The following is a 23278-nucleotide window of genomic DNA, read 5'->3' on the forward strand; positions in this document are numbered from 1 at the left end:
CAAACAGAGCAAAGAAGTGAGTTCCAAAGTTTGGGGATAAAATGAGAAAAGGATATGGTCCTTCAAATTCGGGGAATTAAGCGTAAAAGAAAGCTGATCTGATCTGTGGATTGGGAAGTTATGATCAGAGAGAGTATATATGAAAGATGTTTACAGTGCCCTACAGAAACGTATGATCAATATACATTGCTTAAAACACAACTCTTTTAGCAGCAGGAATGCATAGCAAGGTCCTAAATCTTCTGAAATTAACTGCCTAGGAATCAATCATAGAAGCAACCGATGTGCAGTATTTTAAGCCTCTGGGTATGTTGGCAAACATGCTCATTACTGTAACCCACATGGGAGTAAACCACAGAGTAAACCACCATTTTGCATGGGCAGCCAGAAGGTCATGAAGACATTTATCTAGAACAAGTCGAAAATAAACCTTGCTGCCAACTTCGAGAATTACTTTTGTTTGAAAAACTTGTTTATAAAGACTCTGAAGGATTTATTGTGATTTGGTGAAGCGATTAAATTGATTTAGAACAACAATGAGTTAGTACATATTTTCCATATATTTGGATGCAGTCGTACTCCATATTCCAGCTTGAATACATTTTGACCTAAAACCTACGGTTAAAATAGGAATTTGTAGCTGTTAAACTTTAATCTTTTATTTTTCTTTAAATGTTCAGAACTAAAAAATAACAATCCTTGTTGTGGTGTCCCTGAGTCGAACTATCATTCACCCATTCTGGCATATTGTGCCCGGGGGTTTCTCAACATTGAACAGTGTTTCATCCACTGTAGCAATCAAACATAATGAAAATATAAAATACGTACTGTGACTTGCAGAAAACGTATGGAGGATGCTGACACACAACAAGTATTGTGACTGTAGTCATAGTATGAAAGCTTTCTTTATGGTGTACAGTATTTGTTGGTACCCAGCTAACCGTACTATATCATGTGGCGGCATTATTCATCCTCTTCACTATTGTTTCACTGTCAACCTGTTGATTATTTCACTGGTATGGATTACAAACTGCATTTTGTGACCCAAGATGAGCTCAATTCAGGTTGAGAGCTCTCTGCTACTTCTCAGGGTCATGAGGTGCAGGGAGGAAACAGATAATTTAACATGAAGCAAAGATGAACGTGGTGTGAAGAGCTAGCTGGGCTATTGATGAGGAGTGGGCTATGACAAAAGTACTAGACCAGAGAAGAAGAGCTAGCTTGGAGGAGGTCCATTCAGGAGTCTATGGGAAGGATCTGTTGACGGAGGATTGAGTAGCCAGGAAGGTAATGCTAGATGTAGGATGAGGAGCAAGCCAGTGAGAAAATGTGCAACACTTAGGGTAGTGAAGGGGAGCAAATTGGTAGGAGTTTGGGGCAAAGTGTTAACAGTGTTAGTGATGCCCAAGTAACACTTGTTTTTGTCTGTTAGTCCTGAGAAGACCTGGCATTAGGCTAGTTCACAAGTAGGGGTTTTATTGCATGTATGTCAGCCCCTCTATTTATCATATTGATACAACCTTTTGGTCAGTAAAAAACATGGATACTTCAAATCAGATCACTGAAATCAAAATCTAACTTAATTTGACAGGCTATATGGTGAATGTGTTTGTACAGTGTTGAAAAGATTCAGTTAAGTTTTTCATTTTTTTTTCTCAGGCCTTGGAGGAGCGATTGGCTATATGCTGGGTGGACTCGACTGGACTCAAACCTTCCTTGGCAGTATGTTTAAGTCTCAAGAACAAGTTCTTTTCTTCTTTGCTGCCATCATTTTTTCTGTCTCTGTTGGGCTTCACCTATTTAGCATTGAAGAAGAGCAATATAACCCTCAACAAGACAGAAATGACGATGAAGCAGATACACTCTCCAGTGTCAAGTACAGTGGTAGCCTACCACCCATCTCACGACTCAATGTGATAAATGAAGAAGAGCCCTATTCTACATTTCCAGATGATGTGCAGTCCATGAATGATATTAATATGGACTTTCTTGAGGTAGATATTGTAAGGAGCAAAAGTGATTCTGTTCTTCACATGCCTGATGCTACATTAGATTTTGAATCAGATCTGCTTTTTTTAAATGAAATTGAGCCTTCAATCTTTCAAGACTCTTCTTATCCAAACACACCCCGCAGCACCAGTCAGGAACAACTTAAGTCCAAATTCAACCGATTGTCTGCCTTCCTCAGGGAAAATGAAAGAGAGGAAGAGATGTTGCTCGATAATCATATGAATGAAACCATGGTCCCGAATAGCAATGGCTTACTACCAAAAGATTCTATCAATGGTCATGCAGGAATAGGCATGAAGCAGTCAAATACGTCAAACTCAATGCGAAGGAGAAGACACATGTTCTACCGGCAACCTTCATATACCTTTTCATACTATGGGAAAATAGGCTCACGCCGTTACCGTTATCGTCGGGCAAATGCTATTCTCCTGATTAAGTCCTCACGCAGTATGAATGACATATACGACATGCAGAAGAGGCAACGACAAAGACAGCGACACAGAAACCAAAGCGGTACTACCAACTCTAGTGGCGACACTGAGAGCGAAGAAGGAGAAACAGAGACTACTGTAAGACTTCTGTGGCTCTCAATGCTAAAGATGCCCAAGGAGCTGTTAAGGCTTTGTGCCTGCCACCTCTTAACCTGGTTCTCAATAATTGCAGAAGCTGTCTTCTATACTGACTTCATGGGGCAAGTAATCTTCGAGGGAGACCCTAAGGTGAGTTGCATGAACAGTTCATTGTGATCGGAGATATTTGTAAGTGATCAGCTAACTGTCAAATGAGAAAAATAACACACACAAATGGGGACATTCTTTGCATTGATTCGGTATTTCATCAACCTTTTATGTTTTTAAAGCAGGCATGTTATTTGGGCAAGTATGCAGCGATTGATTGTATTTTAACCGGTCAAAAATATTTGTTGTTTAATGTTAGTTGCTTTTTATTTCTCCACTGGGTTTAGCAGTAGGCTGCTGGTGTTCATTACATCGAACCTTGGGTTCCCATAATTTGACTTGTAAGCCGAGGCTTTGATTTCTCGTTTCTTCTAAGCTCAGGAGCTTTATGAATTGAATATTTGGCTACAGTCGTATTTACTATGTTTAATGGCAGCCTTTATGTAACAAATCTATTCTCACCATATACACAGCCGTGAACAGGCTTCTTCTCACTTAAGGCGTTCACTTAAGGCGTTGAACGTTTAGAGAGGTATTCAGGAACGTTTTGTCCATATTAGACATGACGTGTAATGTTTATGACATATTCAACTCAACTTAGATGACGGATACAGTACTATAATGCACTTGTTAACATTCGTGTTGTTCTATTCAGGCTGCATTTAATTCTACAGAACTTTATAACTACAATGCTGGCGTTCAGATGGGCTGCTGGGGATTGGTGATTTATGCTGCTACAGCTGCCGTTTGTTCAGGTAAGTTATTTCTCGAATGTTTGGTTATAATCACAAACTGCTCTTAACTTTAGACCCTGTGTTATGGCGATTCTATGTATAAATGTCCAGGGGTCATGCAACTGCAAAACAGCCAGCTTTGGAAGTCATGTTTAGAGATCGTTAGTGAGACTAAGCATCCTAGAAGACAAGGACGAAGTCCCAGTGATTTACTGTTTTGAACTTTTATCAGAAAAATAATAATAGGGCAGCACTTTTCTCAAAAAGGAATTTATTTACACAGCAAATTGTGTCTGTTCTAGGTTTGATAAGCTTCATACACGATCAGTGTCCATGGGAGCCTAGGTCTTTGAAATTACAAAATGCACACCATCCAAGACAGTTAATACAGTATTTATGATCCACTGTGGGAGATGTGAAGTCTAATTTAACAATACTCTAATTTCGTATGCGGCCACCTCTCACAAATAGGCTGCCATACACAGAGCGCAGTTGGTCTTCCTGTCTTATTAATCAAGTTTCTTCGAGCAGTCATTGAATTGGCCCTGTAGATTTCTTGTGGTAAAATGGAATGATGATCAGTGGTGCATGCCTGGAGCGCTGTGCTCTGTCCTTTTTCACGTCTAGGTTTCTAACTTCTCTTGTTAATGAAGGGGCTTCAAGTTCCTTAGGCCATATGGCAGTAGGCTGGTTGTTTTACCATTGTCCTCATGTCATATTCTCTGTCTTCTAAGCTTTAGGTGGGTATTCATCATCCATTTGTTTATGGCATGAAGACTGTCATCAAATTTTGAATTGTATATGTCTTTGGGGCTATCCATTTTTAAAATGATTTGGGTGTCATCTTGTAACAGGCAAGGTTGTCATGATGTGAAATATCAGCATGTTTTCCTACAACCTCACTGAAGAGAGACTCACAACAGAAAGTTAAACCATTCTTGCCCATAAGTTTATCTTCTGGCTGTCGTTTGGTAGCTTTGCAGAGCACAGAGAGTACCTTCAGGGATATGCAAGTGTGTATTGATTAATAACACATCAGATAACAATACAACTGGGAGATAAATAAAGTCACGACCTAACTGTTAATAGAAAATTAATCGTAGTAAATGAACGCCACAAAAATTAGAAATAAAGTTAGGTTTAGTCTAAAGTTATATAATAAACCCAGGCATATCCTTATGAATGAACTCTAAGTGACAAATATGTGCATATGAAAAGTACAAAATGACATGAAAATCACACACTACCATTTCTAGGAAGACGTAGGGCTCAGGTTAAGCTGAACTACAACCAGAGGTGGTTTGATAGATGTAGGTACTAGGCCTAATCAAGAATTTAAAGTACTGACCTAGGGCCTGATTGGAAGTACGCGGTCCTGAGACCACCGTACCCGCAGTGGCCGTCTGACCGCCGCATCCTCAGCTTTCCGATTGCCAGATTTGGAGGATGGAGGTCAGACCGCCACAAGGCCACCGCAACCGCCAGGATCACAGATCTTGCAGTTGTAGCGGTGCAGAAAGCCGTTTTCAATCACAGTGGTGCTGATTTCAACACCACCATGCTGATCACTCAACTTGCCTTTCCACCGACCTTTTAATAGTGAGGACACCGCCATGAAAAGGTCAGCAGAGAAGGGGCCACTGGGGGGCCCCTGCACTGCCATGACCATGTCGTGGACAGTGCAGTGGCCCCCTGTTAACACAGTCGGAATGTGCACTGTCTGCAATGACAAACGTGCACATTCCAACTGTGCTGGCGGTGAAGACAGTGCGGTGGCATTGGCCTCGACTATTCCTTAGAGCCAAAGCCAATGCACCACTTTGTCTGCCCCGTCCAGCCCCACAGGAACATCATAATAAGGAGGTCGGGAGACAGCTGGTTTGGAGACTTCCTCCCGACTACCATATAGGCAGATGCACGGTCAGTCCTGCAAACTCATAATTGGCCCCTTAGTCTTTGAGATGCAGTATATACAGGACAGATGGAGGCCGATGATGGATTTCAAGCAGACTCCCTTGAGTCCATGTACACTAAGAGCCCTTTGTGAGATAAAAAAGTTAAGTTCACAAGGAAAATCTCTAGTTGTGACAATGTGCTTTTAATGTCCACTATGAAATTCAGTATCATCAGATGCTCTTATTGTTTTCCCATGACTGGTTCTCCTTTTGTCGGTATCCTAGAGCTCTCTATGTGCATCATGAAACTCCTGTCTCTGGTGAGGACTCTGCTCGAAAAATTAGACACATGGTTTTCCTCAATCTGATGCAACCAGTTATTTCACAGAAACGTACTGCAGTTTCCGCATGGCCCTCTAATATATCTCTGAAAGTTAGTGTTCTTCAGTGTTAAGATTACTGCACAACGATTTTGCAGTAATTGTAACAGTGCTACATGAACAGTTTTGGCTGAATTTTCAGGACTAGTTTCTGGTGTAGTTTCTAACTACCCCAGGCCACTACGGAAAGTGCATGGGTACTAAACACTGAGCAACTAGCCTCCTAGTGGTTTCCAAAATCCATCATGGGTAGGGTGCAGATACGTCTATCTCATGGATCTTTCAGCTATTGTATTAAAATAACTACTGCGTGGTAGGTTATAGGAACCATTGATAAAGTGAGGCCCATAAGCATCACCCATGCTCACTAAAATCAGTTCCCTTTCTTCCACGGATTCAGATGCTGATTTGGAGCTGTGCGTTTTTTCTTCATCTCTTTAAGAGATTTTTCTTTAAAGTTTTTTTCTCCAAATCTACCAGTGTGCTGGGGAACTTGTCATCTCCTAAAATTACATGTTTTAAACCTACTAAGGACTGTTGCCAACAAATTCATTGATGGATCCCCATAAGGTGTGCCTCTGGTGTTTAGGCGCAGTGCACAGATCCTAGGCCTGCAAAAAAACCTGAAGACCTTCAGAGATCACAAGGCGAAGCTGTACATGGCGAAACACTGTAAGACTCGGGCCAGATTTTGAGTCTGGCGGTCTGAAGGCCGCCAAACTCACAGTGGAGGTCGGACCGCCATTGGAGGTTGGTGCGGCCAAAAGACCTCTGTCTCCACCAGAATCTCTGATCCAGACAAGATAACGGCTGCTGTGGTTGTAATTAGTTCTGTGCCACATGCTGATTACAACCATGTTCTCCGACAGCCGGTCAGCCCAGTGGAAAACTTGTAATGGTGCCGGTGGGGAGACCACCATCTCCCCGGTGGTCTCCTCACCACGGGTCTGGCAGTCGGGTTTTCCACCTGCCAAACTGGTAATGAGGCCCTCAGTGTTGGTCCTTCTCCTGGTCGAAGTCAAGAATGCAGACTTGCTCCCGTTCCCAAAGTCGCTCCCGCAGCAGGTCTTCATGACGGTTGAAGTCTTCAGGTAAGTCCAGGTCCAAAAAAAGTAACATAAGAAGTCCAAGCGAGACTTCATCAACTCGATCCCAAAAGAGCACTCTGCTGCAACATTATTCTGCTGCACCTTTGTGGGATTCTCAGGAGCAACGAAAGGCAAGGCAGTGCAGAAGCAGACCATCTCAAGATGATTAGTCCTCTGTATTAAGGTTTCTTACACATTGGTTAAGAAACAGCCTCTGGAAGGTCTGAGGGCTAATTCCACCAGGCCATGGCTGCTGCCACTGCTTTGGCATGTGGTGTACCTGTTCTGGGTATCTGCTGGGAATCAGTACACATATTAAAAAGCACTGTTGCCTTGACAGTGAGGTCCATCAGGATGAGCATTTTGCCTTTTAGGTCCTGCAGGACTTTTTGATCAGAGTCATTCCACCAACCCACCACTTTGAGAGATGCTGCTTTGCTATCGGTTCACAAAGTGAGGAATATGCAGTTAGAAGTATCCATCACAAGACCAAGTTACTTACCGTCAGTAACGCTCTTTCTGGTGGATACCTTGCAGCCTCTTCACAAACTACATTTTGTAGTACATTTTATAGTACTAAGATAGTACTACTAAAGTACTACATACCTGCGCGTGCGCACACACACACACACACCTGTTAGTGTAAATCTCCACCTCCACCTCTCCTATGTTTTCTATGAGGAGATCCTCACATATGAAAGTGAATGTAGGCGGCCTGGGGGAGTGGCTGGAAAAAGGGCCATAAGTAGGGGTTTAGGGAGGGACATGCATCTCCCCACAAGACTGTAAGCTCTTTGCTTCTTAGAGGGATTTAGAGAGGGAATTGCATCTGCCTACAAAACAGTAAGCCCTTTGCATTTCACAGACTGCACTTCCATACTTAGGACTGCCAAAAAAGGGAACCAAAACAGTATTAACCTACTCCCGTTCAGAGTTGAAGTAAGTCCAGCACCACACACATCCTGTACACCCTCCCATAGAAAATAATAGAAACAGGGTCGAAAAATAAAACCCAATAGGAAAATAAAATTAAATCATTTTAAATAGTAAAGATAAAAATAAATGCTTAAATGGTGGGAAAAAAAATAAAAAACAATATTCATCATTTAATTTTAAAATATTTAACAACCTTTTTTGAATTTGTAAATTAAATTGGTTTTAATTGTATACATCACTTTAATTAAATATTAATGCATAATACTTAAGAAAAATAATTTTCATTTAATTTAAATTAATAACAAATATTTATTTAAAAATTTGGTTCAAAGCACTTTAGCATTTTTCATTGTGTCCTACATTTAAAATAAATGTACAAAATAAGTTTATATTAATGTATAACATAAAGTATTTTTACTATGTTTTCAGTTTAATAAACTTTTTTACTTCTCCCATACTTTAGCATAGGGAGACTCCACAATCAGGTGGGTCCTCACCCTGGTAAAATTTAGGGAACATTAAAAAAAAGTTTATTATACTTTATTCATAATAAATTAGTTAAAATACTGTTATTTTAAAAATTAACGTAAGTTAAATATATATATTCATTTTCGATGAAGAGCAAAGTAAAACTGTTACAACACTGATAACTTAATTTTGAATTAAACCTTTAATTAATTGAAATATAATAAATAAAAAAAACTCTGAAATTAAATTTAAGTTAAAAAGTAAACCCTCACGTTAAAGTAAAAAAAAAATAATACGCACTAATAATTATTTAAGTGATGCCTAGAATGATTTAAAAGTGATTTAATTATATTTTAGTAAACATTAATGTTACATTAACCTATACATTCAAAACGATTCTTAAAATATTTTATAATTAGATAATGTTTTATTTTTGTTTTTTTTAGAAGATAATTTATATTATTATTATTTTTTAACCATCTAAATAATCTATTTTATTTTAACATTATTTCCCACCTTTTAAGTCCCTGCATCCATTATTTCCGTGAAAGGGATTGCAGTATCAGTGATGACAACGTGTAGTGCTGGTCTTAGTACTTTTTTTTTCTGACAATAGTAACTTACACTTGTAATTTTGTTTGCACCCCACCTTTTTATGAGGCGGACACATGTAAGACTATACTTTTGAGTATCTTTATATGCTAACTTTGTGAATAGCCAAAAGTAGTAAAGTTACTCAAGTGTAAAAGTAAACTTACTCATGTAAATTACTCACATGTGTAAGTCACCTTTGTGAATGGCCCAATTATCTAACCACCGCTACCTTACTACTCTCCTGCCTCCACATTCTGTGGAATAGTCTCCTTTATCCATCTAAAAATGTCCAGATGTAGGAATCTGAACATTGGTTCTTTGAGCATGCTAATGGACTCGCCGTCTGAGGGTGCGGACCAGCATGTGAAAAAAAGTGACATCAGCAAGCATGGGTGGCTCTTATAAGCGGCTCTGGTTGCCACTTGAGGGGTGGAACAAAGTCATCCCGGAGTCACACTGAGCCACCTACCAGCACAAAGGTTCACTGCTTTTCGAGTTTCTGAATCCAGTCTGAAGCCTGGGGATATTAACAAGGTGGTTAGATAAAGTTTTCTACAGAAAGAATGTTACCAAAGGTAGGTAACTTGTTCATCACCCCCTCCTCCTGTAACTACCCGTTGATGACCTGCACCAACATCAAAACCAGCTGCATCATTTACAAAGCCACCGCAAACAGCACCCCTGCTTATCCTGCAAACAAGCTGACCTTCTCTGGTGGTTCTAGGCACACCCGCGTTTAGAATACCATCAGACTGCAGACTGATAAGTGTAAAAAAAAGAACAAAAAAAACAAGACAGCAGGCCTTTTACATCTGTGCATCCAGGGCCTGGAACAACATAGCTGTCTCCATCAGCACAGCCCCAACAGTGCTCCAATTGAGAAAAGAGTTGAGGACTTTTCTCTTTGAAGAACACTACATCACAATATATTAACTGTCCATAACAAAACAACCTCTTTTATCTCTTGTTGACTTAATACTTTTCTTGGACTGTGCAGTGTTCTGCTGCTTTTAATGTTTATACTATAGAAATACCACATACATACATACATACATACATACATACATACATACACTACATGTGTTAGTATAGACCAAAGGATCTGTTCTCCTAATCACTTTTTAGGCCAGACTGCTATCTAGTCTATAAATATATACAAGAGATTTTACACCATCATAATTTTATTCCCAGGCAAGATAATTTAATTCAGTTTTTATTCTTGAATCTACAAAGCCCCTGAATTTCGAATAAAGACTGTGACCTAGCAAGATAAATTGTGACCTAGCAATATTAATTTAGGGGATGAACAGCTGTGAACTGAAGCACCCGAAGATGAATACAGAAGAAAGCCATTGTCAGCAGTTTGTGGATGGCAAAACCATCAAAGATAGATAATATGGGGGGGGGAGGGATTTTTGCAATTTACATATTCTCCAGCCTTGTGACTGCACACATTTACCCAATCGGATTGACCCTCAGCACAAAGAAAGCATACCTAGCATTAATATTGCACACCTTTTAGTGGCGTCACTGTGATCTGTCAAGTGTCATGATAATAGCTTGGTATCCAGACTGCCCTGGAGGTGAAATTAATGAAATGGATGGTGGCCTCCCAGATTGCACATTGCCTCCCTTGTCTTGTCCAAGTACTCACACAATATGATCACATTACCCCCATCTTGATGGAACTCCATTGTCTCCCTTGCCACCCCTCACTAATTTCAAATCCAGCTTCATCATTTTAAAGCCATCACAACCACCACCCTCATTTATCTTGCAGACAAGCTCCTTCTCTGGTGCCTATCAGCACACTCACAGTCAGTATTCCATCAGACTGCAGACTAAGCAGTAAGAAGAAAATAAGTCAGTAGGCTTTTCCCATCTATGCACCTTCAGTCTGTAACCACATCTCTGTGCTCATCAGGACCACTCAAAAACGGATCCATTTTAGGAAAGAGTTGAAGAGGCACCTCTTTAAAGAGCACTAAATCACAATGCAGTAGCAGTACATTTCTTCTAGAAACCAGGTATCTCTCCTACCACTTGGTGACTATGCTTGCCTTTGACCTGTACACTGCTTTTGCTATTATTCTACTGTGGCTTTAGAAATGGTATCAGTGCTGTTAATTCGTATTCAATTTCTTATTGTCCAATCAAGTAAAGTACCTTTATCTTCAAGATTGGTAGTTGTGATTAGTTTGACCGATTATCATGACTCTTCTCTTTCTGCATTGTAATGTTTCTTACAGCTAGAGAAGGCTTGAGCTGACCCTTTTTTTGACAAAACTTGTAAACTGACTAGACTTTAAAGAGCCGCTCCCTACAAAAGCAGACAGATTTCAGACCTTATGGCCTTAAGACGTAGGAGGGGAAACCGGTTTCTCTCTTAGTAGATTGAACAGGAGCAAAGCAGTTAGGGGAAGCCTGCCTGTTATAGCCACACTTACGGCCATATTTACAAGGCCCTGCGGTGCAGGGCGGCGGACCAAGTGCCTTGCTGCCCTGTCGTGCACCACCGGGAAACGGCAGAAATGTCCTGTCCCCCTGCGCTTGCACAGAAATTGTTTGCCATGTGCCAGCTCAGGCACCCCTTCACCATGGTGCAAGGGCGCCTGTGTTGTGGGGATGAATGTTTATGTGCCGGAAGGGACACATTTCTGCACAAAAACAATAAATAGAGGTGTTTTCCTCCTGGTAGGTGTGCTGCAGAATGCAGTACACAAACAAAGAGGAACAAACAGGGAGAAATAAAAATATTTCTCCCTGTTGGGTCACTCTTAAGCCACCCCTGGGTGGTGTATGCTTTTAACGCATTCCCAGGTTTACAAAACCTTGTAAATCTGGGATTGTGTCAAAATCAATGGATGTTGCGTGGGTACACTCACACAACACCCATGGAAATGCCCCCGACACAAAGTGAGGCAACGATGTGACTTACACTGTGTTGCCTTGCTCCATATCTACAAGGCCATGAAAAGCCACACAGAGCGGCTCTTGTAATGGGTCAGCAGCCTGCGCTGCCACTGCATCACTAAAAGCGACATAGCGGGACGCAGGCTGCTTGTAAATATGGGCCTTAATATTTGGTGTTGAACCTTGGCTAATGAGAGAGACCCCTGGTAAACAGTTGCAACTTGGGGAAGTTACCAGTAGGTCCCGGTGAGCAACTGTGGTAAACCTTAAGAATATCTGTCTTCTTTGTTGCACAGAATATCAGCAAGGCTTGTGCATGGGAAATTTACAGATAGCTTACTGGAAAGGTTATACTGGAGAAGAGTTGGGATTCTTCCAGACATCCTTTTTGTAGTGAACAATGGACCCACCCATTAACCCATCATCCTACAGTTAAAACAATGAGAATGGGAATTGTGAATCCCTTCAAACTGGGTAACCGGATATAAAAGTGCAGTAGAAAACTAAAGGACTGAAGAAAGTAAAACAAACTCCCACTTGTTATACTTTTCCCACACCCTTCTCTCCTATTTTTGGTACATCTCAGCTTTCCTGTTCTGAACATTTCCCTAGGACAAAGAGTGGGACTGAAAGAAGGCAATTATGACCCTTGCAAACGAGCTTGGACACCCAGTCCCTATTACACAACCTGACAAGAGAACCTAAGTAGAAGGCCACACTAGAGAAGACCAGGGGTGCCGGTGAAATCAAGGCATTGTTTTGCACATTCCTGACATATAGGCTTGTTGGCAAGTTGGCAGTTCCCTTGAATCACTAAAGAGGTCTGACTCAAAAGGACATAGATCTGATGTAACCAATGAAAAGGTGCCCATATACATATATGTTGTCCACATTCAAGAACAAGGCTGATAGAAAGAAGGCCATGCCAGCCGTTCCCCCTATAACTGAGCGTCGATGAAGAACTAACTTGCAGATCAGGAGGTTGTTGCATTCTCTGGACCATACTGCAGTACAACAACGATGCATTTAAAGTCATGACATCGTGTAGATCATGCTTTTCTAAATGTGAAAAGCTCTTGAAGAAATTTCACATCTGTAGATAATTTGTATAGAACTACAGTAGGAGACAGACAGAGCAACGTGAATAAGTAGTGCTAAGATAAAAAAATAGATTTATGTGACAGAGACTGGCAATAAGGGCCAGTCAGGGTAAAATCTTGGACCTGGATGGATGCTTCTGTTTTGACTCAGTTCTCCATATCAGCTATCCAATGATCTTTGCTTACCAGAGGGCATTCTGCTTCTCATTTTCATATGCAGACTATGGTGGAACACATTTTGTACTAACGTTGAATGAACTTTCCCAAGGGTGAAGAATGAGGAAGGAAGGTTATACCTATGTAGGAGCGTTACCAGTCACCATCAGAAAAAAAAGAAGGACGAGAGGCAAGGAACAGGAAAAGTGTCTGGGCATGAGCCAACTTCTAATAACATTTTTGATGCAAGAATGCATTTAAATAAAGTACCGTGAACAACAGCCTCTTGTGTTCTGTTGTTCGTCTTAGTTTGTGGTACAGTACATTTTTACCACAAATTACGATGGTGACAAATGGTAAATGACATGGTAAATGTCATGGTAATTAGTGAAAATGACAAATTCTAAATTGTGTTTTTTCTGGAATTTCGCGTTGTTGTGTAGTCATTTTAGCTATAGCTTCATACACCTTATTTTAGCAAACTAGGCATGCCGCTGTGCACTTCAACCTAGATATGTTTTTATATAGCTTCATTATATTATTTTAACAATAGCTACATTTGCGGTCTTGTTTTATTTTCTGTATCTAGATGTTCTTCACCTAGGTCAGCACTGCGTTCTTAAACAAGACATTTCTTTCACTCTGCTTTTCTCAAAGCTGCAGTAAGATAGGTTGCCGGCAAAAGTGCTACACTTTGTCTTCCATGCTCACAGAAACATACACACTTTTACGTGGGGATCCTTTCTTGGAACATCAGCTGTTTTATTATAAAAACACTAGTTTTACCCATGTACGTTAGAGGGAGCTTCCAGCCAGGTGACCACGACTGTATGCTGATTGCTGATTGCTTCACTGCAGCTGCTTATGTAGACTACAGGCCTCTTGCTCAGGTATTAGGGATGATGTCTTCCCAGGGGGAACCTCAAAGGCAGATTTAGAGCTTAACATACTATGCATTAACATAGACTATGTAAGAACTATCCTTCACAATCTTAGTGACACACTGGTAGTGTTATTTTAGTGTTTTACTCTTCTTGTCACAATCGTAATCCTATTCTGCTTCATCGTCCTAGTTATTGCAATACATGCTTTATTATCTAAGATGCAGTTACTTCAATAAAACCTTATTTAACCTTACTTTGCCTCTGATTGTCCCTACATACGTGAGACTAATGTAACTGAGAGAAACGGATGAGATCTGAGTGACCACGATTCCCCTGAGGAGTCATTTATGTCATGCGCCCGGTTGCCCAATCATCCCTGCTCTTGAGTGGAGATGAGGCGCTGCTAGTTAGCCAGAACAAACCCAGATTAGGCCGACAGGTGTCACATGGTGCGGGTTCAGACTCAGTCCCCTGCAGTCCAAGTGATTCTGCCACCCAAATCCAGTAGTCTCAGTAGGATAATGAGAACCTACGCAACAATGTAACAACCATGACTTGAACTTTCTGGGATTACCTGAATTATGCCATCGTAATTTAAATTTCGCACAGGCTTAAAAAAACAGAATTCTAGTTCTTCTCCCTGATTATGTGCTTTTCACCATTAACTCCTTTACAGTTTTTATTGCCATTTCTGCACGACAGGGATACTACATCTTCTTTTTCGTACAATAAAAAGATATCACTCATTAAAAAAATATTTCCAATTCTTTTTGTCATAATAAATTTATAATGCACACTATAGATCTTGTCATTTTGGGTGTTAAATGCATGCATTCCTGCTTTTGGAGGTCTTATCACAGTTTTACATTTGTTTCAGCTTTGCTGCAAAAATATCTGGACAACTATGACCTTAGCATAAAAGTGATCTACATTCTTGGAACGCTAGGCTTCTCTATTGGCACTGCAGTGATGTCTATCTTCCCCAATGTGTACGTCGCCATGATAATGATCAGCACTATGGGAATCGTCTCTATGAGTATATCATACTGTCCCTATGCGCTGTTAGGACAATACCACGAAATTAAACAAGTAAGTAATTATTACAGAAATAGCTATATTGTGTTCAGGCGTTTGTATTTAACATAAACCATCTGTTAGAAACTTTGTGTTTCTTGTATCATGTGTACTATTATATGCACACAATATCATATTGATGTTTGCATTGAACCTTATCCAACTGAGATTTACTTACTTTTTTGTAGAATTTGTAAAATTATACATACATTATCAAAATGTTAAAATTATATAATGAAACATAATCATTTGCTGTATTTCTACTTATGATGGTTCAGTAATACCAGTAGCCTCATTTATACTCATACTAAGTGTGGAAAACATTTGGAAAAAAAATTGTTTGGACTTTGCACTTTTTCCTAATATTTAAACCGTGTCCTCGCCAGTTGACAAATGGCAGGCAAATTTCCAGAAAAAATGTGGACTTTTAGAGTGGAAGGTGAGAAGAAAGTGTGTTAAAATTGTGTTTGACTGCAGTATTGGAACTTTCATAGATTCACATACTTGAATCATTCCTCGTCATTGAGATGGGAGTCCCACAATACCTTAGAAAAGCAATGTAATGATAGGTATAGACTAGAAAGGCCATAGGCCCTTCACTTTAGTAACATACCATAGTCATTTTAAAGAAGAGATCAAACTAAGTTTCAATCTGTCAAGTTGCACCTCCCTCTGCAACACTCCTGTGAGAATCTCCAGTCTCTCTGACTTTCTACTGATCTTCGTGTAAGGGAGTAATCACTGAGCTCTTGAGCTCTGCTCAGTTCTGCCTGTTTCAGATTTCTTCTGGATATTTTCAGCTATATCTCTTTATATATATATATACATATATATATATGTATATATATATATATATATATATATACATATATATATATATATATATATATATATATAATAATGTTGGAATACATCTGTTCTCTTGATCCAGATGTGACTCTTGAAATGTCAGAACAGGCAAAGAAAGCTCTATTTCGACCTTGTGGCATCTGTGGTGAAAAGAAGCTTTATTCAGATGACCCTCATCAAGACATACTGCCTTTATTCATCGCACAGGCCCAAGCACTGCAAAGTATGTTGTACCTTTTCTTCAAAGACTTTGAAAGCCCATGAAGGGAGACTGTGTTTATGGCTCCAGAAACCTAAAACCAGAAAGATGCCTGTGTCAGACGTTGATGGCATTGAGGATTCCTCATCTTCTTCTTCAAGGAGGTTTATGAAAAGAGAGAGAGGTTTCAGAGTCTCACTCCTGCCAGGAACCACCTAAAAATCCTCGGAAAAAAACCCTCATAGGTCTCACAGAGAACACAGTCCATCTAAGTCACCACATCAAAAGGAGGTCTCCTCATGGCAAAAGGGGCCGAAATAATTATTAATTTTTTTCAAAAAGACCTGAAAAATCAATGTCTGCGCCCCCACTTCAAGTTTTACACAACATCAGGAAACTATCAACGGCTCTGTCGACGGAGAGATCGTCGAAGAGTATTCCACAGTTGGCGAGAAAATGATCGCCAACGGAGTCGATGACCACCACAACCACTGCAGCGTCTACAACTTCCAACTGACCAGTAATGTAAACACGCTGTCCACGGCCACGTCTTTCTTGACATCGACCTCCTCGTCGTTGACTCAAACCCAACACAGTTGTCGCTCAAAATAATTCCAGCATCGTCGATGATGACATTGATGACCACGCTCCCATTGACGATGAAAACGACCTCAACGGTGTTGTCACTTTAAGCACTGTCTACAACCTCAACAGCATCCTCGTTGACAGCCTTGTTGACAAGAGAAAAATCTGCAGAAAAAATAAACATAAAAAAAAAAAAAAAAAACAACAGATCACACCAGAACATTCTTCACCCAGTAAGATGTCACCTTTGCTAGCTATCCAACTCTTAGATGAGGAGGATTCTGATGACAAAAGTTCTTTTGGCATTGCTGTCAGTCCATCAGAGTTGCTCATTAAATATCAGCAGGATGACAATGACAAGAGGAGATGGTATGTCTTTCTTCATCGTTAGTCTCTGACCTGCAGTTCATGCTAACAGATTACCGCAGGCGTTTCCCAGAACCATCACCTTCCACTAGGCACATTCTCCACCAGTGCAGCTGTCAACTCCTCAAGCTCCAGGACCATTACTTCTGCCTTCATCTGCAAGATGCACTCCACAACTGTTCCTCTCCAGGATCCCTCATCTTCAGATGACAGAGAGGAGGGTGAGCTGAAGAAGCCCATATGGAATGAGATGACTATCTTCTACCAGCACCATCTTCTCCAACTCCACCACCTGTGGATTCTCCTCTAGATGACATACGGGGCTTCATAATCTGCTAGAAAGAGCAACAAGGAGGTTTGAACTTCCCATGCTTACCTAACAGCTAGGCTGTTTTCTTTATGATTTTAAAGAGCCCTTCGGAAAGAGCATCAGGGTATGCTTATTGTCGATTACATCTGGGTGGAAGGCATAAAAACAAAGAAAAAAAACATCCGTCCACAGTAGCTGCTGTGTTACCGAGCCTCGACAAAAATACAGAGCCCTAGAGAATGCTCCTGCATGTCTCACTGGCCATCCCAAATCTGATTCAGTAGTTAATCAGGTAGCTCAGCACCATTCCAAGATCCCTTGAGCAACTATTTCGGTACCTCCAGACAAAGAGGGTATGCACCTTGATAATTTTGGGAAGCAGTTTTCCTCAATATCAGCGCTTACAGAAAGAGCGGCAAACTTTTTGGCTGTTCTTGGAATATACAGTCACTGCATGTGGTTGGATATCGCCCATACATAGACAACCTTCCAGATGATATAAGGGCTGAAGCGAAAAAGATCTTACTGGAAGGTGAGCTCACTTCATCTGAAATCATTGATTGTGTCATGGACATTGCCAATACTGGTTTCCCACAACTTAGCTGGAGTGGATGTTTTTAGGAGACAGGGCTGGTGCAAGGCCCCCTTCTTCAGGTTGGAGGTTCAAAATAAAATCTTAGACCTTCCTTACGATGGAGAAGCCCATGTCGGCAAACATTTCGATGACACCCTCCAAGCAATCAAGCAGAGACTGATATTGACAAATCATTCAGGATCTTGCAGTACAGGAAAATGCTTTTTTGAGGTGTTTGAGGAAGGGGGCAAACCTCTTATAGGGGAGGCTAGCAACAATAATGCCATCCAGCATATTCAACCACTTCTCAGCCATTATGCTCCCAAGCCCAGCAAAGACAACCATCACACGCAGCCTATACTAGACCACTTTCAAAAGGAAAATTGGGACGGCAAGGAAAAGATACAGGCCACCTTCAGTGAGGTGTTACAGGTGCCAGCTACTTCTCTGTTTTCTGCACCTTGCCTCAGAGGGAGGATATTCAATCACCTTCAGCGCCAGCAAGAAATCACAACTGACCAATTGGTCCACACAAAAACATCTGCAACTCCTCAATTTGGAGGTCAAAACCATGCTCAGAGAGGGAAAAGTTTCTATTCCTGTTTCTTCTTGGTTTGAAAGAAGTCAAAGAAGTGGCAACTGATCCTGGATCTGAAAAACCTGAACACCTATCTCAGAAAACAGTCATTCTGCATGGTAACATTTCAGAACATTCTGCAACATCTAAACTAAAGAGACTATGGGCCTCATTCTGACCCTGGCGGTCCTAAACCGCCAGGGCCGCGGGCAACGGAAGCACCGCCAACAGGCTGGCGCTGCTTCATTGCCCATTCTGACCGCGGCGGTAAAGCCGCGGTCAGAAAAGGGGATCCGGCGGTTTCCCGCCGGATTTCCCCTGTCTGGGCTGCAAGCAGCGCCGCCATGGAGATTCCGACCCCCTTCCCGCCACCCTGTTTCTGGCGTTTTTTACCGCCAGGAACAGGATGGCGGGAACGGGTGTCGTGGGACCCCTGGGGGCCCCTGCACTGCCCATGCCACTGGCATGGGCAGTGCAGGGGCCCCCTAACAGGGCCCCAGCATGATTTTCACTGTCTGCTTAGTAGACAGTGAAAATCGCGACGGGTGCAACTGCACCCGTCGCACCCCTGCAACACCGCCGGCTCCATTCGGAGCCAGCCTCTGTGTTGCAGGGCGTTTCCCGCTGGGCCGGCGGGCGCTCCTTTGGCGGGCGCCCACCGGCCCAGCGGGAAAGCCAGAATGGCCTCCGTGGTCTTTTGACCGCGGAGCGGCCAAATGGCGGTGACCGCCAGGCGGGCGGCGTCTGCCGCCCGCCGCGGTCAGAATGACCCCCCATGGCCCTCATTATGACATTGGCGGTAAATCCCGCCTACCGCCACGGCATCGCCGTGGCTACCTATTGTCCACCATAATATGACCGTTGCCAGAATTCCGCTAGAAGGCTGGCAGAATTGCGGCTACGGTCATGGTGCAGACGGCGGTACTGCCAGCAGCAGCGCCACGCCAGTAGAACTCTGCCAACCGTATCATGACACATAATACGGCCTGGTGGTGTTCTGCTGGCGGACGCTGCTGCTGGCAGCAGCGCTGCGTCCCGTCTCCTGCTGGAGGACCCCCTGCAAGCAGAATAGTTGGGTTCTCCAATAGTGGAGGGGGGGTGTTGTGTGGGGGGGTGTGTGGGGTGGTTTATGTGTGCATGCATGCATGTGTGAGGCGTGTGGAATGTGTGTGTGCATGAATGGGTGTGAGTGTATGTTGTGTGAATGCATGTGTGCTTTTATGTATGTTAGTGTGTGTTGCGGTTTGTGTGTATGAATGTATGCATGCATGGGTGAATGTGGGTATGCTTGTGTATGTATGTGCATGTAGGTGTGTGTATGTTGGGGGGTCAGGAGTGGGAAGCGGAGGGTGGGGGAGGACTCTGGGGAGGGGGGCGGGGTAGACCCCTATCAGTGGCAAGGAAATAATTCCCTGGCACTGATAGTGCCTACCGCCATCGTGGTGGTAAGATTGCCATAAAAACCATGGTGGTAGGCGGGGTCATTATCCCGAGGGTGGGATTGTGACGGCCGCCTGGCTGGAGACCGAAGTCTCCAGCCCGGCGGCTGTTACCGCCCTGGCGGACGGAGTGGTACATTGGCGGTTTGGCTTGAGCCAAACTGCCAATGTCATATTTTCGGGAAAGGTACCTCCAGCCTGTTAGCAGTACCTTTCGCCAGAATAACGCCGTCCGCCAGGGTCATAATGCGGGCCTATATGTCAACCCTCCAGTTCCAAGATGCATATTTCTATGTTCCCATCCACCCAAAACACAGAAAACTTCTAAGATTTATTGTAGCTGGTAGCCATTACCAGTTCAAGGTGCTCCACTTTGTCCTAAAATCCGCCCCTCGCATTTTCACAAAGTGCTTGCCACATATAATAGCTTTTCTGTGACAACATAAACATCAAGTGTTTCCTTATGTTGACAACTCGTTGGTCAAAGCACCTTTCTACCAGGCTAAAGAGAGATTAGCAACTGCCTGCATGAACCTTTCCAGCGAGCTTGGCCTCATGCTGAATCCACAGAAGTCGATTCTTCTACCATCACAGAGGATAACATTTTCGAGGGCCAAACTAAATACAACACTCAACAAAGCGTACCCGACACCGGAGAGATATCTAGAGTTGATAACCATAGCAAAATCAGTACAAAGAAAAAAGTCACTTTCCGTTCACTTCTACAAGTCCCTTTTGGGGATGATGTAATCTTGCATTCCTCTAGTTCCATTCTGTCTCCTGCACATGTGTCGGCTGCAAGAGGAATTATACAGGTAATGGATACAAGCTACAGGAACTTTGGATGACTTCATCCAAGTCACTCCAGGCATGATCAATGCCTTATTCTGGTGGATGCGGCAAGCACATCTATAACTAAGCCTTCTCCTTTGGTCATCACTACCGGTGCTTCCCTAGAGGTTTGGTGAGCTGATCTCCAGGATTTATTAGTCGGCAACCTTAGTAGATACTTTTCCATATCAGTTGGTAAGAACTCAAGTACTCAAGGCAGTACATCTAGCCTTGCAGGCTTTTCTTCTCATGATGCAACAATTTGGCACTGCTCATTCACACAGACAATACTACGAAGATGCACTACAACAACAACCAGGGTGGCACAAAATCCCACCTGCTGTCCCAAGAAGCTCAAAGTATTGGGGGAAGGTTGATTTGTCACAAAGTGCATCTACAAGCCGAACATGTTCCAGGGAAGCCAGATACCATAGCCGACACTCTTAGCAGAATGACAACCTATTGGCAGGAGTGGGAAGTTGATCAGAAAATACTGGGGAGCATTTTTCTCCAGTGGGGCAAACCGAATCTGGACCTCTTTGCAACTTCCTAGAACCGGAAATGCCGGTTCTACGCAAGCTGGCATCCACAATCAGTGTCGTGGGGAATGCCTTTTCAATCGCATGGTCTGGAATCTTTGCCTACACCTTTCCTCAGATTCCTCTCCTCCCAGGAGTCCTTATAAAATTGAAAACCAAACCATGGAGTATCATTCTCATGGCTCCAACATGACAACGTCAACATTGGTTCACTGAGTTACTCCTCCTCTCAGAGGTTTTATCTCTGGCTGAAGCCGATACCATCTCTAAGGAGAATGAGCCAGGGCCAAGTGCTGCACACTTCACTTGTCAGCCTGGCTCCTGAATACAACAAATTTGCACATCTAAACATTACACCAGATTGCAGGGACATCATAGCCAGAGCTCGCGTAGACAGTGCAAATAAGACTCATTTTCTCAAATGGAAGCAAATTTGCATCTGGTGCAAAATTGCTAATGTGCATCCATTTTCATCTTCACCAGAAGAAATACTCCCATATCTTCTGTATCTGGCACAATCGATCTTGCTCATGTGTCCATTAAAGTCCATTTGGCCACCATTTCCCGTTCCAAGCGATCAGTCACATCACCATCATTATAATCTAGCAGACTCGTCAAACAATTCTTCAAAGGATTATTCAGGGTTTTTCCACCAGTGAGGCCTCCTCCACCTCTTTGGCAACTCAACACTGTACTTTCACAGCTAATGAAAAACCCTTTTGAGCCTATCCACAGAATGGATATTAAGTTTCTCTCTTAGAAAGTCACTCCACTCTTCGCTTTAATATCAGCCAGAAGAGTCAATAAGATACAGGCTTTCACCCTTCAGGAACCTTTCGGAACCTTTCGTTCAAAAGATGCTTAAAGTTCTACTTGGACAAAACAAAGCTTTTTCAAATCCAACCAACTATTTTTAGTGCACAGCACTCCAAGAAAGGTCTGGGCTCTCTCAAGGCAGAGCATTGCTAGATGGATCTCCAGCTGCATTAAATTTTGTCACCAGAAAGCGGGGATGCCATTTATGCACAACGGTCCATGCTCGTTCTACAAGAACGATGTGTTCTTCAGTGGTGTTATTTGCAGGTGTGCCTCTCCACAGCAACTTGGAAGAACAAATATACTTTTACGCAGCACTTCTTTTTGATAGTGACAGTTTACAGTGATGTTGCAGTGAGCCAAGCGGTTTTATGGCATCTTTTCCAGTGAAGGTGAGCCGTTACAATGTTCCCCCCGTCCTGTTTCCCATTACGCACATTTTACTTTGTATTTATATGCATTTTTAGAATTGTTTTCTATCTATATATACATGCTTATATATATATCTGTATATTTCTTTTTCTACATGAGTGTGTTTTAGATTTTGTGATCAAATGTGCTATTGATCTGCTCTTTAATCTATTTCAAGCATGTGAATCTATGAAAGTTCCAATACTGGAATAAGAAAATAAATTGCTTACCTGTAACTGTAGTTCTCCAGTATTGGAATATTTAATAGATTCCCATGCAACCCACCCCCCTCCCATGGAAAGCTGTCCTTCTCTCTCAGTGGGTGTTTATTTACAATCGTGCTCTAAAATCTGAGGGAATGGAATTTCTCACAGGAGTTTTCCAGAGGGTGGTGCAACCTGATTGGCTGAAACGTAAGTTTGGTCTCTTTTTAGGTCTTTGTGAAATCTATTGTATTTAATATATCAGAAAATGGGCTTACATCCAGCCTGCGGTCAATGCGTTGCAAAGGAAAGGATGTGTTTTGCTCTCTACCTTCTCCCCGCACATTCCACATTGTCCACTTTAACCACTGTTTCCTCACAATAAAGACATAAAGAATGGTGATCTGCTCTGCCTGACCTGTTGGAAAATACTGTGACTAGTCACTACTTTCCTGTTGTGTCTCCACTAATTGAATGCTGTGTTTACTCAAACCTTTCAATGTCAAATGAGCACACTCAGCAGCGTCCAAAACACCAGACACCAACTTACTGTAAAGAAGCGAACAAAAACATATATTTGTCTATAATGTGTTTAAGCGATGTCACCCAATGCATTTGCTTCTTAAGTGATTTATTCTGAAACTAGCCTTGCTATCTCCTCACTAATACC

At 42.2% G+C, this 23278-nt stretch overlaps 1 protein-coding gene across 1 annotated transcript in view; it reads left to right on the plus strand.

Moving 5' to 3' along the window:
- The window catches only part of SLC45A4 (solute carrier family 45 member 4), a 223536-nt gene that overhangs the window by 171990 nt on the left and 28268 nt on the right, over positions 1–23278 (plus strand). The window contains exons 5-7 of the mRNA XM_069220831.1: positions 1660–2729; positions 3343–3442; positions 14713–14924. Of these exons, the coding sequence (XP_069076932.1) occupies positions 1660–2729; positions 3343–3442; positions 14713–14924 (1382 nt within the window). The remainder of the gene's footprint in view (positions 1–1659; positions 2730–3342; positions 3443–14712; positions 14925–23278) is intronic.

The sequence above is a fragment of the Pleurodeles waltl genome, chromosome 2_2 (genome assembly GCF_031143425.1).
Source record: "Pleurodeles waltl isolate 20211129_DDA chromosome 2_2, aPleWal1.hap1.20221129, whole genome shotgun sequence".
NCBI lineage: Eukaryota > Metazoa > Chordata > Amphibia > Caudata > Salamandridae > Pleurodeles > Pleurodeles waltl.